The sequence below is a fragment of the Cydia pomonella genome, chromosome 20 (genome assembly GCF_033807575.1).
Source record: "Cydia pomonella isolate Wapato2018A chromosome 20, ilCydPomo1, whole genome shotgun sequence".
NCBI lineage: Eukaryota > Metazoa > Arthropoda > Insecta > Lepidoptera > Tortricidae > Cydia > Cydia pomonella.
In genome coordinates this window covers 15,951,794-15,972,152 of record NC_084722.1, presented here as the reverse complement: position 1 = coordinate 15,972,152, position 20,359 = coordinate 15,951,794, and the positions used below count along the sequence as shown (strand labels likewise).

Below are 20,359 nucleotides of genomic sequence, written 5' to 3'. Positions count from 1 at the left end.
CACATAAACTAAAGTATGCTGATTATTTCATCCATACGGTTACTGCTCCACTATTTGCAGTGGTTTTTCCTAAATTAATCACTAGCTGCTGCAATTTTTCAGTCTCGGCAGCTATTAAAGCATCGATAGGCGTTTATTGATTGCGCGATGGATAGCGGCGCGGCACGCGAGCGTGTGAACGCTACTTTATTGTTTAAAATTGTTGGCGTGAAAAAAAACTTAGTTTATGGTAACACAATTACAATTTGAAAAGTCAATAAATCAATGAAATGCTTTATAACTTGTAGTTATTTATAGCTGCTTTTCTGAAAATTTTACTGAGCAACGGTATAATTATGAGATAAGATTTAAAGATATAGCTTAACCACTTAAGTAAACGCTAAACTTAACTAGCAGTTATTCGCTGCCCATAATACTCCTAAGTGCTCTGAATAAACATGACAATTAACTCTATTAATAGAGAAACAGTTCTAGTTCATCAACGGTCGGATAAACCCTAATTCACTGTGGAACAACGCCTCGCCACAGCCCACATTAATCTTTACTAATTATGCAAGGAGATATAAAATGGCGTCCACAAATCGCGACGTAGTGACATGTTAAACATGCCGTCTTGCCGGACAGATGCCTGAGTTATACGCAAAGGAAACCCGAGTAATTAATTTGAAGGAATAATATGTCACGATGCACTTAAATTCATATTAAACTTTACTGTTTAGATGTAAACAAAATGGCGATTCGCGCGCGAAATTTGCGTTCCGGTTCTTTGTCACAATTTGATAGTAGTGCATCAACTAATTTATATTAGATTGGATAGGCAGATAAAATACTGATAAATTCAAGTTAATTCCTTTGGCGCTACAACCCTTTGTGGGTCTTGGCCTCCACAATCTTCCTCCAGTTGTCTCAGTGCCTGGCGACCTTTTTCCAGTTGGTTAGGGTGAATAAACCGTTTCAAAAATGTTGAAGTCATTTATTAGATACTATTTATGAGCACGTTTAATCAGCCAGCATTCGAATTTGAAAATTCGCAATAAAGTAATTCGGTCGTCGCAATGTCATTGTGCGCGTGTCTCCGGTCTTTTCTCTCAAACTTTAAAGTTCAATTTATAAAAATTCGATAATAGGCGCTATATGGCTAATTTTATCTTGTTTTTCGATAATCGCGAAATCGAGTCGAAAGCGATCGCGCGTGGGCGGGTGACGGATGCGTCGACGCGTTTACGACGACTCGGCTTTATTCGAATAATTGCCGGCCGCTAATAACGAGAATAACATAATGAGAATGCCCTTTTTATCGCTTTTTAGCGGCTTTGCGGCAATTTATTGGGACACTTTTCGATATTGTTTATTGCCACTTGGAAAAATGAGAATACGATAACACGAAGATGGAAGAGTCAGACTTTTGAATTCAACTTAAGGAATAAATAGCTAAATTTCGAATTTGAAGCAATCATTATTGTTTGAATCTCGTTTGAATGAAATAAAAATGAGACATAATTTTTAATGATTGATATCTAATGACAATTTCCCGCCTATTTGTGTGGAAAAGTTGCGTTCCGTTTCACGTCCCTAACGTTTACCATCGCGTGCGGGAGCTGTGTCAATAAAATTAAATAAATCGTATAAATACACCGCTGTTCGACTGTGTTTGTAAAAACGCCGTGTCAATCGACGTGTGAACTCGATAAAAGAGGAAATAAAAGTAGGATGAACATTTATGGATTACCTTTTTTGGAATAAGCTATATTGTTGGTACATTTTATTTGAGTGTCTATTCGATTTTTAGTTTTTATAACCACATATACATTTTGTAATGTTATAGTAGTCTGTCAAGCAATTTCCATCAGTAGACAAAAGCGGCAAATTTAACAAATGTAAGCACGAATGGTTATTGATCTATAGAAAAAAAAAAAACTACTGACAAACTTGTTTGACCGGCTGAAATACATTAATTTTAAATTGGTATTTAATGCTGACATGCTTCCGATCGGATGAATCGATGATGTCAATCGATTTTATTTTTATTTCCATAGTTTATATTCTGGCGGAGTTTATATTAAAAACAATTTTACGATGAATAAATAAAGTCTGGCGTCGGCCTCAACACAATTAGTTTAACAGCAACTGAAATTACAAACTAAAATAAGATGCGCTAAATTATTGCAATTTAGCTGAGCGATAAATTCATTTCGCTTACGTTTACAACATGTTAGCATGTTGATATGTTTTTACAAATATGTGTTTTTGACCGTTCGGATACTACAAGCTATTAAAAACTGGAAACAAAATATTTAAAATAGACCTGATTTGTAATGAATTCTACAAACGTCACCGATGATCGCATACGATTTGCAGTAGAATACGGCATTTGGTCGATCGGTTAAATTCCTTGCTGCCACTTTGCCAGCAATGATCTATCGCATGCCATTTGTTGCAACGTCTGTAGAAGCATTAATTGTAAATATAAATCGGAACAAAAAAAAAATATCTCTGGATTTTCCTTAACAATTAATGCACCTCTAGGAACAAAACGATTGTCTATTCCTGTCCGAATGGCGAAACGACTGTAAACCGGTGACATTTGTTTGAGCGTAAACTGCCTGTTGTCGGCGCTGAAATGTAGATGGCGTGATAGTTTAATTGATCGCTATTCTGGTTACACTTTAATAGTTTAGTTACAGGAAGCATGGCGTATTTTATTGTTACAGTGACTAATAGGTTAGTTTACAAAATTTGACATTGATAAGTCACCTTACACTGTATTTTGCTGGCTCAACATGCTACAGTGCCTAAAATACTTGAAAAGCATGTATAAAGGCAGTCAGTTAAATTTTTTATTGCATTATTGCCTCGAAGGAAGGCGTAACTGGATGATATAAAATATATAAAATTAAAATTTAAGTATTTCAAGAAAAAGCTTTGAAAAAATTTAACGTCAACATTATTAATAGTTTAATCACGAATTAACAGTAATTAGCAGTCAAAGCAAGAGATTATTCTTCGTTAGTAGCTGAAGGGCATTATTGTAGAACCAAACTTAATTTAAACACAAATAAAACTACCTGAATTAAGACGTAATGTTGTAATTATCTTCGAATTTACGCGGATTAGGGCTCTCGCTCGCACTCGTAAGCAATTACAATTACTGTTCGGTATAAAATCATAAAGTATATAATGAGACACGGTATTATAATCATAAATATGCCCTTAAAGAGGTCTGATTGCTTCGTCGGAACCCTTCAAAGGCCCCGCCGGCGGCGACATTCCGCGGGGCATAATTCCTTGACCCCTGCCTAGCGCGGCCGCTTGTCGACAGATGGCGTTACGCGCACATTGTTGCGCGCATACCGAAATATTCCCCCCTTTTTTCGACTTCGGAGTAAACACTCTTAAACGGCTATTTAGTTTTTTAGCCGCTTTCTAAGTGGCTGCGGTGATTTTTACTGGAATGCGCCTTGTAATAATACTAATAATTGCGTCGTAAATTAAGTCTCAGTCTCAGTCATTGTAATTTCATAAATGTCTGTGTTTGATGCATTCAATTATGGCCGCTTGATAGTCGCACTTCCCGTTTCCTTTAGTCTATAATATGCTTACATTGCACTAGTTTAATTCTGCCACTCGCCGGTAGATGGCGCTCAGAGGCACGCATTACATTCACAACGAGCGTTCTTATTTATACATACGAAAATATATTCGAAAAACGAACAGTTTATAATAAAATGCTCATTGTAATTATGTTGGTAACAGCTAGTGACGCGACGGCCTAAAAAGTTATCGGCTTCCCCAAAATTACCGATTCGGTAACACGTTAGAAGTTGGGAACTTTCGCCAGGGTCCGTAATGGCCGGCACATTCGATCGGGTAATTATTATGTGATTATCAGCGTTCGCTGGATTTTCGTGTTTGTTTTAAACTTTATGATTTATGAGGAATTGACCCCGTTGACTGCGGGAGGTGTTGACACGCCCCTGCTGGCAAGACTGGGTATACATTGGGTTAATTTACTGCTTAACCATTGAGTTTCATTTTAACATGCTAACAATTTTAAATAAGCATAATTATTGTTTTACACGTTGTTTTATACTGTTAAAGTTTGTCGCTGGCCAACAACGGCCGTAGAATCTATATCAATTCAAATTTGCTTCGAGTTTAGAAGCCATTTGCGTCCACTCCGTGTGAGCTAACACACTTCCAGAGTTACCAACTTAACAGTTTAAAACGTTCCGACAGCGAGTTTTGAACGTGCCTTTTCATTGATGAAATTAGACTATAGTGTGTAGGTACTTACAAGAATATCACTTTATAAGCCCCTATTAATAACAGCTCAGTTCTTGCCTTATTTCTCATAGACGAGGGTTTTTTTCTGATAAAAAAAGAGTGATTAATAGTAAAAGTCGTGTGCAAGAACGGTCCTTGAATGTAATTTCCATGCAATCAAGCTCCGATTCGTAGAAACGTTTAACCGCTCGAAAGCTCAATTGAATATTAAAATTTGCTTAGCGTTAAACTAAGCGACGGTTTAAGAGCATCGAGGACACAACTTCGAGCGTAAAGCCTTAGCTGCGCCGTCCGATAGTGGCCATTGAAAATAGATTTTCACGCGTTTCTGAACATGCCCAACTTTGAGCAAACGTTCCTTCCAAATTTGAATGTACTCCAACACTATTCGTGTTCGTTTTTCAAATGATATTTGCTAGTTACGTTTAATTAGTTTGGATCCGTTAGGTAGGTTATTAAAATTAATAGTTTATTTTTGATAAACTAAAATAAAAAATACTTAGGTATTGTATATTTCTTGCAGCTTACCATAAGGAGTAATTTTCAATGGAATATTATTTGATGAGTGCAAAATAAAGTTGGCCGGATCTCATCACTGAAGCGTGTTACCAGTAATAAGAACAATTATTAGAGCCGCCATAACTACACTTAATTGGACCGATAGATTACTCGAATAAATAATATGTGGTTAACCTACACCGAAGCTTAATGGCCGTGAAAAAAAGTGGATTTTTATATTCTCGGGACCGAATCGCCACTGATATACGTTGATAGGTTACCGATTTATTCGTCAGCCGACATCCGGATATGGTTCTCAGTCACGACACTAAATAAATCGGTTAGAAACCGCATCACTAGTGACGGACGATGAAATTCCATTTTCGAAATTGACAGCTACTTCACGGTTTTTTTTTAATAAGCCAGTATTGCTAGTTAAAGATAAGTGTTGCAAGGTTCATGTCTGCAGTTTAATAAAAACGTTAATAAAGGTTGATAGCGCATGGCAAATCCCGCCTTCCCTGGTAATTAATATGGCGTTTTTTTACGATTTAACGTCTTGGCGCGATAACAAATTGTGAGGTAAGGTAACATTGTAATTAGTTTTATTGTCTATGGCACACGTGGGGTTCTATTATGGTATGTTTTTATTTATTCACGGTTGCGAGTGTAAAATTGATGAGGGTTGATTAGAATATAATTTTTCCAGTACACTTTACAGGCTATTTCCGTCAAGTGGACTAGTATGATTAAACTAGAAACGTAATACGTTAAGTTCCGGTTTTTGGTCTTTAAAAAAGCCTAAATAAAGGAGTTGACTCGTGAAAAAGTGACCAAAAGCGCGCTGTCCACGGCTTTCAATTCATTTTTCAAATTTAGAAAAGACAAAGTCGCGCAGAGCGAGCAAACAGAGACGGGATCCGAAAGAATCAAAAAGAACGCGTTGTAAAGCAGTGTACACATTAATGACAAAGGACGAGGTATAAATCTGCGGAGACAATAGCGCCGTGTGCATTAGCCTTTGTCCGCATCGATAGGGATGGACTCAAATAGATTGAATTTCAGATAATTCCGAAGGGTTACGGTCTTCTTATTTGCCGCGTAATTGTACGGTTTTTATTGAGGTTTAGGAATTTAAATGGCGTTATCGGTTTTTGATTTGCATTTTTCCGGATTATGCTTGCATTTTTCATTTCTATTCAGCAATACAATTACGCTGGATGCATTTCTCCTACTTGAGCTTCGGCATTTCGCAGCGACATTTCACTTTTCAGTTTCAGAAAAGTACTGGTTATTTCAATGCTTATTTTTCCTCGGAGGAAAGCGGTAATTTGTACAATTCCACGGCGTACTTGGGCGGGCCTCGTTCCGTTAGTGTAATATCATCGAACAGTCGTTTAGTGTCCGTTGTCGGCCATTAATGAGCTGGTTACAGGCACACATACACATCAGCGGCGTGGGAACAATGCCACAGATACGCTAGTATTTTATGCAATGATTTATAGACGGCAAGCTATGAGAAGTGTTTATTAAATGTTCTCTGACTTACAGTGTAGTAAAAGATGCAATATCGTAGATATTTTCGTCATTTTGTAGTAATATATATTTTCAGAAAACATGTCAATATTGTATTTATTTACCTACTTAGCTATTATAAACGGCCCAATTCGAAGAATGATTAAGATACGTTTCAGATCTTGGAAAGATCTTTAAAGGATCGATAACTCAACGACATGTCAAAATTGACCTTTATTTCGATTCCGCTGTGATCCCAATAAGATCTATCTACGATATTTCTAACGTCAAAATGACATTGGTTGCCCGAATCGAGCTGCTTATGTCAATTATACGACATACAAACGATATCTAAATGAGAACTTATCTAAACCAGAACTTATCGTTATCGTATCTCATTTTTCGCATCGGGCCGAAAAGCTTCTTTATAATTATCTAATTTTCACTTAGTGTGATGAAATAATATTATGGTACGAGTAAGTAAAATCTTAGAATTCTTTAAAAATTTGAAGGGAATTCCAAAAGGAACCAATCAAGTAGTAATTCAGTGATCGCTTGACATAAAAGTACGTATCCTTAACTCTATTATGTTTGTACTCATGCCATATATGACCCATTTTCGCAAATACTCAAATTAAAATTTCCTATTCTTTCCATACAATAGGCCGGACTGTACCGTGATTGCTCAATACCATGTCATTTGCCTCCGTTTCCTCGTTCCCACGTGTGGACTGTGGACAGGACTGTACGTAATGTTGCGAAACGCGACGTTCACACGACGTTTATGCCGTGGATTTGCAAATTACGCGTTTGTACGTACCGTCTTATGCTACTTGTCATGCAGCCCGAGTGTTCGGCGATTTTTTCACGAATCATAAACTGTGTTTGTGTCGCATCAGTAATGTTATGAAAGTTTAGTTTATTTATGGTATTTAAAAAGCTATCATTGATTAATTTCGGAATACAAAGTGTTTTCTACTTTCAAGTATGTGCTTTAATTTAAAGCTGAGCTAAGAAAAGATGCAACGTCAGGCCATCGTGAAATAAATTTTAAAGGGATGAAATAAAAGCAAACGATTTTACAAGAAACGGGTAAGACCGAAGCTAGAGACGTGTCCGCTTACTGTCAGAGTCAATCGATAATGTGACAATTAAAACAAAACAAAATGGCGGACATCATTAACAAAAGAAACACGTATCAAAACAATAAATCGAAGTCAGCGACACCCCGGGAGGATGCAGTTGCCGGCGCGGCGTGCTCGCTTGACCATATCTATTTAGTCCACCCCCTCACCCCTTTAGGGTGGGGGCAGTTCAGATCTTTCCGCTACAGTGTCACGCGACGGGAGGGGACCAAGGACAGGGTTAGGAAAACAAAAACAAAAAAAATAAAGAGTTAACCTAAAAGTGCGATTGACCAATCATTCCGAAAAATGACTGTAAGTGCATATAAATAAGGCTATAGGTCGCTAAAGCTTTTGTTTTTGTGTAGAGAGTTTAAACGCTGTGATTGATGATCCCTATTGTCAGGTGGCTCGACAAGCCTGATATCGTGCCAAACCGTTCGGAAGATTGCGCTAAGGGGGCGGAATGATGGGTCCCGAAACATGCAAGAGTTGACAACTAGACTGCATTTATCACGCAATTTTTCGAGGCCACGCTGGAAGTGTATACCTAGTCTTATTATAACACTGGCTACATGGAAAGCTCATATGTATCCAGCCTTATAAACACTGGCCACACGTTCGTAGGTCATTTAAATTTGGAATTCGCATGGTCAGCGTTTTGAAATTCGAATTGTTTTTTAAACTAAGCCATAGACAAGTTTAATAATTACTAACATTTTTAACGAATCTTTAATGGTGTTTTCAAAAGTTTTCTCAAGCAGTGATCATGTTTACAGCAATATAAGCTCTCTTTGATAGTGTTTAATGAAACTTTATGTGTACCTCCCGCTTATTTTACGCTAGTAATCATTCAACTTGTCAACAATATAAACATCAAGTACCTTTCTTTGGAATGAGAGACTTGAGCAGCATCACGGCCGCCTCGTCACAGGCCCACGCGTGCATCTTCCGGTACGAGTCGCGCCCCTTCTCCGTCAGCTTGTCCCACGGCTTGGGCTTCGACAGCAGCTCCGACACCGTCCCTTGTGAGAGCCCCAGGACATATTTCGCAAACAGTCTCTGTCCGATATTGTGAACGGAGAGTAACTCCCGAACTCTTCGCGAGATGTGGAGTGTGTCTAGATTTGTATTTGCGTATTTGTCCATGTTATATCTTAGCATCTCTTGTAGTCTCGCTTCCATGGGATCGCCTTTAGGGATTAAAGAGTCTCCGAGCCGACCAACGAGTGCGCCTGGAGGTAAAGGTCCCATGTCTTCAGCAAATCTGTAAGGACGGTGCTCTTCGAAGCGGAACGGGCTCGGCGGCGGCAGTGGTAGCGGCGGGTTGTTGTTGTGGTGTGTGGTGTTGTTGTTCAGCGGCGGCGTGCTCCACTCCTCGCCACCTGTCACAGAGCTCAGTCAGGGAGGGAAAGGGGGGGAGTCGCGGATCCTAGGCGCACGTGGTCCTGCCTCTGCGAGACGGAACTACGTTCCCAGCAAGCGAACACTCACTAGCTACGGACACGTTTGCTTGTAAACTACCTTTATACGACTTCGACCCAAGTTCAATTCAATCTCTCAACTAAACCATTTTACTCAGGGACTAGTCGTATAAGAGTAGTATAGTGTTCTCACCTGTCTCGCGTCGTTCGCTGCTGCGCTCGCGCTCCTCGTCGTCCCGCGCAGGCGCGGCGGGTGACCTGAGGGGTTCGGGCTTGCGTTCGGCTCTTTCGGCTGAGTCTCGGAGGTCCATAGACCGGAGCATGCTGTAACAAGGAAAAAAAAAGTCACATACTGTTTTTAAGCGTCTACCTACGACCTCATTTAAAAAATACACTGTTCCATGAATTTTATACTTTGTGTCCAGTTATTTTCAATACGTATTTTTATTGCAACACAGTGTGTTACTCTCTGCATCTGAATTTGAATCGCGAGTACCTAGAATATATTTTGTAAATAATTTCTGAAAATCTTTATTTCCCGCCCAATTCAATTCTTAAACCAATATATTTTAAGAGCCAATTGAGCATATAAAACAGCGACTAATTCATTTTAAATACCCATAGACCCATTCTATCTGAAATAATTAAAAATTACAAAATACCTTTACCACGAATTTACGTTCAAAATATCAAAGTAACCAATAAAGGGTGAATTATCCTAAAATACCTTTAGAGCCGATGGCATAATTAAGATAGGGTCAGCATCACCTTAATAAATCGAGCACACGAATTGATTAAAACCATTTTAGGTGAATTAATTAAGTATTGTAATTAATAGGATGTGCCCTTATTGGCAATGCCTTTCATGAATTTATTGAGAATGAACCCTCCAAGATGGCGATAATCACATTTTATCGTAGCTCCTATTCTATATTATATTATAAAATATTGATTGTGAATTTTCATGGCTTAGTAAGATTGAAAATTTGACGCACATTAAAGTTTGACGTAAAATAGACACCTAATTGATGCATATTGTACGCAACTTTGTCTAGCTTACTTTAAATTATTGCTAAAAACTTTCACAAAACATAACTTCAACTAAAACGTTTATGAAATCTTACTCGAACTCCGAAGCGATCAACTATTAACCCCTCAACTAAAGACAAAGTTCAAAGCGCTAAAATCAAAGCACTTTCATACAAAATGTATAGAAATGAGACGTTTAGTCCGTTCACCTGCTAACTGTCGCCGGGAGACCTCCACAATTCACGTCATAATGAACCATATTGATACAACGCGCTAAAACTAGGAAGTTATACAGCTTCAGTCGTTACAAGGGGGGTCGTGTCTTCTCTATTTGGTCGTGTGCACCGATCGGGATCTAATTGGTGATATATTAAATTGTAATTAAGGTACATTGTGGAGGTGTGAAGTGGGGAGTATTCGCAACAGTACACTTTCTTTGGTCTCCGATTCTATATAGTTGTTATAGAATTGTGGGTTAAGTTATGTTGGTCGAGTTTAGAGGTGTTTTGTGATTTGGCGTCAGGTCGATTGGGGGCACGATTAGTTTGGGATTGCACCTTCCTAGTTATGTGCGCCTGGTACTTTATTATCTTAAATTATGAACAAGGCGCTTATTAAGGTAGAATATTTAGATATAAAGTTATAAACTATTACTGGCATAGTTCGTGACGGTATGAAGTTGGTAACGAATATATATATTAATTTATTTAAAACACAAACACTCACATATACTAACGGATTTGTAGTACAATGTAGTGTACTTAACATACTGAAGAAACATAGACCTGGAGGTTCATTATTAAGTATATAATGTTAACATATATAATTACAGGAGAAAGAAAATAGAATCATGAGCCATGTTTAAATTCTATTCACCAGTCTTCAGAGCAAAATCAATATCTACATATCACACGAACTCTTACGTTTCATGAAATAGGGCAGAAAAAATGAGTGAGTGAAATTGTAATTTATAATCAAATCGTTTTATTTTCATCATCATCATATCAGCCTTTTATCGCCCACTGCTGAGCATAGGCCTCTCTTCTAGTACGCCACTTATCCCGGTCCCGAGCCAATCTCATCCAGAAGTGCCCCGCAGTCTTCCGAATGTCGTCCACCCAACGAGCCAACGGACGACAGGCACTCCTTTCGTCTGAAAGCGGCCACCATTCCGTTAGCACTTTAGCCCACCTGCCATCACTCTGCCTGGCAACATGTCCCGCCCAGCCCGTTTTATTTTGCATATCAATAAGTAGTTGAGTTGTAGGTAAGTTTTTATTACTATTGAATTACTAGCCTGTCAAAAATGTTAAATTTCATAAGTTATGCAAGTGTTCATAAGCAAATATATACACATAAATACGTAAGTCCATGCTTACACCATAAATGCCATTAAAAATGGTGAATTGTGTTGATCCATGTTATTTTAATTCCATCACATTGTACCTGACCATGATTCTAGCAAATAAAAACTTTGAACTTTAAAGTAACTTTTAGCGTACAATCAACACTATACGAATTTCTATCAACTTTCGCTAATCATCTCCAGCCTTCGTCGTTTTAGTGACTAAATTTATGACGTAGTCAATAGGTAATGACGAAGTTTGTTCCGTTTAACGACGAGCCCTCCATGACACACTGAAGTGGGTGACGCGATACGGAGTTTAAGGACAACATTGCTATGGAGTCGACCTCAAACTTTTGAGGACTAAATCCTTTTACCTCAAAATTAAAGTAAAAAGCATTGCGAGATACAAGTTAAAACAATATTTTTTTTCTTTTATTCTTATTCTAAGTAATTAAGATATTTAGTACCTATACTTGGAGCTTTCAATAAAAAAAATCAAGAAATGTATTTTTCAGTTTTCGTGCTCTGAAAGTAAATCCTTGTTGTTGTAAAAAGTGTGCAGAATACGATACGTTTCTGCTCTAATGCATTGTACTTTCCAAGTAAGATTTTTTCGTTTTTTTTACGATAAGCAATTAAAATGTGGTTTTTTTAATTTGTTGTAAAATTTCCATTTTGATAATTTACTTTCCATTTCATAAATAACGATAATTTTACCTAAATTGTTAATTGAAAGTACCGTCGAGACATACTATTAAAGTTTACACAGTCATGTTTTTTTTAATACACACGTATTTTACTTTCCTCGTGTTCGAAATGAAAAGTAGTGTGTTTAACTCGGGTGAAAGACACCATTTCCGTCTTGAACTATTGGCGTACTCACTGCGTTCGACCGCCAAACTACCTCTATAGAAATGAGTGCTTTTAAGAATCTACTATTTTACTTATGACGCTTTACATAATTCTACTTATGGTGTTATGTACACTCATATGTAGTATAAATGTTATTACTATATAATATCTAAACCTCTAAATTTTATTTCTCCGGTCTGTCTGTCTGTCTGCCTATCAGGCTAAAGTAAACTAAGACTCACTTGCTCAGATGGTGTCTATAGGGGTGGGCGGGTCGCGGGATCGAGTCCCGGAATGGGGCAAATGGGCGCGGGTCAGGCTCTGAAGCCAGGCTGGGCCTCCTATGGATGGAATTTTACAGGTTAAACAGGTTCATACAAATTATGTTCATACAAATTATGGCCTTTGGTTTGATATTTTATAACAAAATATAGCCGTTGGTTATTATATAAATAAATTGCCATTTATTAGTGTTGCATTTACTAATATTAGCACTTATATGAGATAAATATGTGGGTAGCTTGTAAAATTAGAATTTGTAACCAAAGGAACAAAATTTAACAAAGAGTTTGCTCATTTTTATAACAGAGTGTAAATTAAATAAAATGCAGTATAAATGAAAATGCAGATATGGCAGAACATTTTTATAAGGGAGATACTTTTCGAAGTTGTACCAAAACATAATTTTTGATATTCTGTAGAGTTTATCAGAAAACTTTCGGAAGTTCGGCTGCAAAGCTCTCGCTGTTCGCGGAAGCTTAAAAGCATCTTTGTCTTGCAAGAGCCTTAAATTTAATACTTGCACGACAATGAATATTTTACCAAACACACACTTACACCGTTTTTATACCTACTTACAGAATAACACAATTTGGAAATTTGGAACTGACAAGAGTCAGACTCGCATTTAAACGAGCCGATGAAGTCCACAATTATAGCACACGAAATTCTCATCGTCTCATGAACAATCGTAAAAGGCTGGCCCTGTGTACAAAAGATCCCAGAGTGATGGGACCACGACCAGTTTGGCCTAGTGGGTAGTGACCCTGCCTAGGAAGCCGATGGTCCCGGGTTCAAATCCTGGTAAAGGCATTTATTCGTGTGATGAGCATGGATATTTGTTCCTGAGTCATGGGTGTTTAAGTATTTATAAATATTTATATATTATATATATTGTTGTCTAAGTACCCTCAACACAAGCCTTATTGAGCTTACTGTGGGACTTAGTCAATTTGTGTAATAATGTCCTATAATATCTATTTATTTATCCGTTTATGAAAAGTTACCTAAACGTGTGAAAGACATGGCCAGTGTGTCGGAATTTCAGTCCCAACTAAAGCAAATACTGCTAGAAAATACTATATATTGTATGGACGAATTCCTGATACCTTGAACTGTGTTGTATTGTTTGTTATCTTGTATTTTATAATGTACTCTTGACATAATAATAATTCTTATATATTTTACAATAATTTATAATGCAATGTAATATTATGAAATAAATAAATATAATATCATATCATTTATGAATAATTTTGAGATTCGATCAACTACGAGTATGTAGACACTTCATAAGTATATCAAAAGATTAAGGAATAATCGTTGCATTAAATTTATTAATAAATTTCACTGTAAATAACCTGAAACTTGCTAGACCTTATTATTGTCGCTGATAAGGTACGAAATGGGTCAAAAATTAAATATTTTGAGTCACGAGGACCATTGTACAGTCAACTAATTTGAATCCTAGGCCACTATAGAACCTTGTTGCTTTAACTAGTCTATACATGACATGCATCACTCAATAAGCACTGTCGTATAAGTCATTATGACATGGTTCTATAGTGGCCTAGGAATCAAATTGGTTGACTGTACCTATTATAGTAGTAGTAGTAAAACACTTAATTGTACAGAAAGAAACATTGAACAGGACAGAACACACATCGCCGATAAACATTATGTTTGGCGAAATTTTATGTAAATGTACATTGTACCAACTTTTTTGATAAATAAATAAAAAAAACATCATTATAATTATATAGTTGTAAATAATATTCTTGAATACTAAGCTTACTTAATGGTGAATCGCAATTACCAACCAGCACTGATACTAGAAAAAAAAAATAGAAAAAAAAGTAAAAAATATAAAAGTTTCGAATGTGGTACAAATGTACTGACAGATTTGGGAGATTATTCACTGTTTTCGCTGAGTAACTTTTTTATGGTGTTAAATTGTTAATGCATAAATTTTTCATCATCATAATTCTACAATTAAAGCCCCTTTCGACAATCTTATCATATTTGCAAATCTCCTTAGAACTTCCCCCATAGAAAACATCAAAATCGTAAACAAATGGCATGCCAAATATTCTCCTTATTCATCAAAGGGTTGCAATCGATATCGGAGCCCTAACGAAGAAATATGTCTTTGAGCGCCCCCTCAGACCAAATCCGAAGTTCCCGCAAAACGAAGCAACTCGTTACCTCAAATGAGGCAGTTGAGACCTTCTGAGGAAACCAGGACCGATTCTTTAATTACTTTAAGCGCGGTAATAGACAAACTGGAATTAATTAAATGGATTTTGTGTCTTATTATTAAAATTTGATTATTAATTTGAGAGTTATACGCTTTGTTTCACTTTGGCACCGCACTACGAGTAGATTCAAGTTCTTATTTGGTTTGAGAGATATACTTAGATGTAATATCTTTCAATGTCGGGACATGATTAAAATTAGCATACAGAATGAGTCAATTTATTTTGAAAAGGATCGACGACCAGATACCAGGCAACAATGACCACGTAGGCGTTCCAGAGGACGACGTCACAATCGAACGCTATCAGCCAAATCATCGGCCGCCGATAACGACGCCCCGCCCCGTTCGATACGCTGACCAATCGCGATCCGATTGATTGGTTGGTCAGCCACGTTCGGCCCGTTCGAAAATGGAACACATTCAAAATACTAACGCACCATTGGCTCTCAAACCATAGACAATATTGACACATGCATAGCTTTTTAATTTTTTCATGAATCCCTTATACAAACTGCCAGTGTAAACACAGTAAAGAGCTTACGAGAATTCTTTACGACGATGAAAAAACTTAAGGTGAATTAGTTGATAATTTCTGTGTGACAGGGCCGGGCTAAACTTTCGTTAAATGTTATGTAAACAGGCCTAAGCAAATGGGGACAGGTGCCCACGATAGGCTCTATTGATATATAGAAGGCAAACATACATATACTTACTATTACACTGTTTGTTCCCCGAAATATGTAAATCACATGCATTTAATTAAACACGAGATAATTTCTATTTGCCTTTTTAATTTTTGAGCGTCAACAAAGTATAATCTTTGGCTTTATAGCGTCTATGGTTTTTTGAGAGACTACAAGGAATTTTAATTACCATAGACTAGTTTTTTATTGTCTGATAATGATAATAAAATAGTTTTTTTAAGCATTTATTACCTTAAGTTATAAGATAATACGTAGAATTTTCTCCTTAAAAATAAGCCATAATTATGTCAAAATCGCTCCCCAATTTTCTATATATCTGTCACTGTCACAATAATACTCGATCTGTAGAAAACCATATTAAAAATATCCTCAGCTAAACTAAAACCAACCTTCTCTCATTTCAATAAGGGCTTTGTCATTTGTATTATTAGATTGGTATTGCGCTAATAGAAAAAGTATAAGTTCCTCACGGAACGATAGAAAAATAACAATAGAAAATAGCTATTTCAATTATTGCCGCGAGCACGCGAACATTTGTGCGTTCCCATGATCGGACCAGAGGGATCATCTTAGACGTGCGACGTTTTGACGCATGCGACACGTACTTACACGATGCTACATAATATCTATGAAATTAAATAAAAATTGGCATATAAGGAACCTTCATACATTATGAATTTGCCGCCTTTTCTAACCAATAGTTATGAAAATGGTTAGACAGACTGTTTCGTATCATAATTATATTAAGGTTTCACAGTGAGGTTGGTATTATTTTCTCTTTATTTTTTATCACGGAAAAATCAAACATGGTTATAAAATCGATTGTCTAAGTTGGAAAAACTTGCAAAAGCTGTTTTCGCCGACTAGACAGTTTGAAGTTGTTAAAAGTCACTCGAATCTAGCCGCCGTCAACCGTCATACAATCGAAGTTACCTTCTCATTTTAAAATGACATTTCGACAAAGAGCGCACCTACATCTCTGTATGGTTTGCATTGTCATTAGTATTACTTAAATGTCGCAAACGTGAAATCATGCCGCACGCTACCTTTCTAAACTAAACGCAGATTTACACACTAAGCAATATAAGGCACCTGTAGCGGTTTATTACTTATTTATTCCGCTTCTCAAGTCGGGATTAAGTTATAGCCAGCCTCCGTAGATTAAAGCTTAATAGGGGTCGGATAGATTGATTTCTGAGCCAAATCTCCGCCCGGATTGGCTTGTTTGCATTCTGATTACATTTTGGATTTGGAACGTTTTTGATGATTCCGTTTCTAATTGGTCGAATTTGAGACGGTTTGTGTTCGAATTTTGAAAATTTTGCATACTATTTAACAGATAACCATCTGTTACATTTCTTACGTTGTCTGTGTTTTCTTTATACAAATCTTCAAATTTAGAGTAAATCTTAGGTTTGTTTTGTGTCTCAAGTCTTATAGGTACAGAGTTTAACAACTAAAATGACCGTTAAATGACAATAACTCGGTTTCAACAGCTTTTTTTAATGCCAATACGTCCCGAGTCAAAGATGCCGCCTCAGATGTTTATAACTGTCCAAACAATGTTGGGCATAGACTAACATGTTGTTTTTCCAATATGGCGGCTTTGAACTTCAAAGGGATCAAAGGCGTGTGACATTAAAGTTGCTGTTAAACGATATCGATAGCCTTTTTAGGTAATAATAAACACTTTTTTATATCTTTAAGAATTAATTTAGGTTTAGCGTCGTGATTATGACACATATTGATATGAAATGTTTGTTTAGCGCGTATTTATGATATAACAATAATAATTCAGCCTATACTTGCCGCAAAACTAACTGGCCACTGAGATCATAATGCTATCTCCTTTACCCTTGTTAAGACCAACCAAGAGTAAAAGAGATGGCACCTGACCGGCCAGATAGTTTTGCGGATAGTATAATATATATCCCACAGGTAGGTAGCCTCCTCTTAGTTGTCAAGCGGACCCCCATGGCTCCCATGAGCCGAGGCAAAATGCCGGGACAACGCGAGGAAGAAGAAGGTAGTCTCTTCTCATGCGCGAAAGGGCTTGGGCTAGTGTCCCCACGCTAGCCCAATGCGGATTGGTGACTTCACACACACCTTTGAATTTCTGCGCGGATGCAGGTTATGTTTTTCTTCATCGAAAAGCAAGTGGTAAATATCAAATGATATACCGCGCATAATGATTCCTGTTATTTCAAGTTCAGTTAAGGTTCACTTTTTATTATAATAATATTTGACATTCATATACCACAAGATTGATGTAATATATTGTAAATAATTGTATATACCCGTATAACTGTATTTGCATGTACATGTACTTATCGCAAATAAAATAATCTGAATTTTGCCAAATTAATGAGTATGGTAAATGAAAACTTAGTCTACTCTATCAAAATTTAATGAAAGTCTTGGGTATGGGTATAAAGGTAGCTTGTAAAAGTACTAACAATACAAAAGCCTTCAAAGAGTACGTTTGTATGTTTAGTCACTAGACAAATCACTGTCAAGAAGGCAGTTATTTATGTAGTAATTACAAGCGATGTAGATAATGCGGCCCTTGGTCCTGTGGCCGATAAGAGGGCGCCATCTTATCAGGAAAGGTGTTGCGTCAAATTTATATTGTTGTGCACTACGCTTTATGCAGCTTATCTATGGATATAAGGCCGGTTATACACTTAATGTATTGAACGTTAAAAAACGCTCACGATGAAAATATTGTAATATTAAATTTCAGATGGAACTGAAATATAATTTAAGAAAAAAGTTAAAAATATTGTCTAATATACGGATTTTTTTTTAAATATTCTTCGTTACTTCAATTGATTCTTACAATGAATGTCTTAGAACGTTAGGATATTTATTTTATCCTTAGAAGTCATCAAGTACAAATAAATTCACAGTGTTTTTGAATTGACTAACTTCTGTCTGTGACTTCGTCTGCGTGGGATGATGATTGATAAATACTCCTATGTCCTTCTCCGGGCCTCAAACTATCTTCATACTTAATTTTATTTAAATTGGTTCAGCGGGTTTAAGCTTGAGTTGAAGAGGGAACAGACAGATAGACGTGAATTACATACATTAGTAGGGATTCATACAATTTTTTTTACAAATCTTATAAAATATAAACTTCTTTTTACAAATTTTATAAAATATAAACTTCTTTTTACAAATTTTATAAAATATAAACTTCTTCTTCTCCTGAGCCTATTTCTCATGTCACTTGGGGGCGGCCCTCGTAGTCCGTAAACGCCACTCTGGGCGTTTCTGTATCGTTTCTGGTTTTATATCCATCGTCTTCATGTCTTTGGAAATGATCCCCATCCAGGTAGTCGGTCGGCGTCCTGGGACATTCTTAGATTGTTCGATTTCCATGACGGCTCTTTTGTTATAAAATATAAACTCGTCACGTAAGGTAAACAGTCTAATCGAGTTCTAATAGGCGAGAAAGTGTAATTGCTCTAATATTAACCATAGTACCACACTTATTCCCTTCTCCCCACAATTTCTAAGAAGCCCGAACTAAACGCATAAACACTTAATGGTGTACCAAAACAACTGAACTCTTTGGCAGTTACTGGTATTGTTGAAAAACGAAGTGCCAGAAAATAAACACCCAGTCACGGCATGTTATTGAGATGTTCTGGAAACTTCGTGTTAAGTTTCTTGAGATAATATGGCTCTGGCAGGAACATCCTTGTTGTCTTAAACTACGTGATAGTACGTACCTCAGTGAATGAATATGCAGTACTTAATTCACTTTAAAAAATTGTGATAATAATGATATTCCGGTCTTATTCTGGCCTGTCTAAAAGTCACCGAAAAACGTACGTGATTTGCGATAGATTGAATGAATGATTTATTGCATATGAATATTGGGTTACATAAGTAGTTGTTGGGTACAATATTATGGATTTGTTTCAAGTTTTTACCTACTCTACGCTGTATATTAACGTTGATTCGCTACTAATAGTCGCTAGCAGATCTAACCTGTACCTATTAGGTGGTAGAATTTCACCACATTACAGAATAATAATAATATTAGTAAAGATGAGGTCTTCGATAGTTTTAGAGAATGGAAAATGAGGAAACACAATCAGTTGACTATACAGCAGCAGATTCAATCACGAACTGACATTAAAATGTAAACAAACAAATATACTTCAAGTACCTATACAAATATGGATAATACTAGAAAAAGAACTTAAAACTAACATAGACAATAAAAGGATATTAAATCGATATACAACCTCAAAAATTTGACATTGCGATATTTGATCGATGGATTGACGTCGTTGGTCCTAATTGACCAGAAATTATCTAGAATCGTATGCCGTTTGTTGCAAGGTGTGTAGGATCCTTAATTGATCCGTTTGTATAGATTATACGAAATATATTAGAGTAATAAAATAATTGACTATTTTCAGCTGCTATCAGATCTATCCAGTAGCAAGTAGATTTGTATGAAATTAAGCATTCAGTAGATAAATAATTGATGTAATAAATTTCTAAAAAAAATATTTTTTTTTTTCAAGAGAAAACTTAAGTGGTAGGTATACATATTTTTTCGCAAAACTGTGGACAGTTTGTTACCTGAATTACTCGTGAAATGTTATAGTAGCATCGATTTCCATAAAGAAAATATTGACAGTAAGGTCGGACTCATTCAACCAATATTGTCCAACTAACCGAAAATACACAGAGCGTTTACCAATACCGTCATAGGCGGCCTTTTTTTTAACTTTTTTTTTTTCGAACTGTCACAATACTCACAATCCCACAGGTTCCTCGCATGAGATCGCTAAACGGTTCGAGATATGGAATTTAGCGTTCCATATTTGAACATGATATTGGGGCTCCTGGGAACGTGATATTCTTTTTTTTTATTTCCTGCTCCAGTGGGAATTATAAATAGGATTATCGGTTAATTTCGGTTTATTTTTGTTACTTCCGCTTTGATTAGGTGTGAGTTTTCTTGTGTTGGCGTCGGAACAAATAATTGGTATTTGTCTTTTGATGACAATTGATAATTTAAT

At 36.6% G+C, this 20,359-nt stretch overlaps 1 protein-coding gene across 5 annotated transcripts in view; it reads right to left on the bottom strand.

Moving 5' to 3' along the window:
• LOC133528835 (homeobox protein cut) overlaps positions 1-20,359 on the bottom strand; it is a 200,226-nt gene that overhangs the window by 9,965 nt on the left and 169,902 nt on the right. For 4 of the 5 annotated variants that reach the window (XM_061866317.1, XM_061866318.1, XM_061866322.1 and 1 more), the window contains 3 exons: positions 12,317-12,415; positions 9,039-9,169; positions 8,306-8,806 (listed from right to left, as the gene is read on the bottom strand). In XM_061866317.1, coding sequence (XP_061722301.1) covers positions 8,306-8,806; positions 9,039-9,169; positions 12,317-12,415 — 731 coding nt within the window. The remainder of the gene's footprint in view (positions 1-8,305; positions 8,807-9,038; positions 9,170-12,316; positions 12,416-20,359) is intronic. The other variant, XM_061866321.1, reaches the window with a different exon arrangement.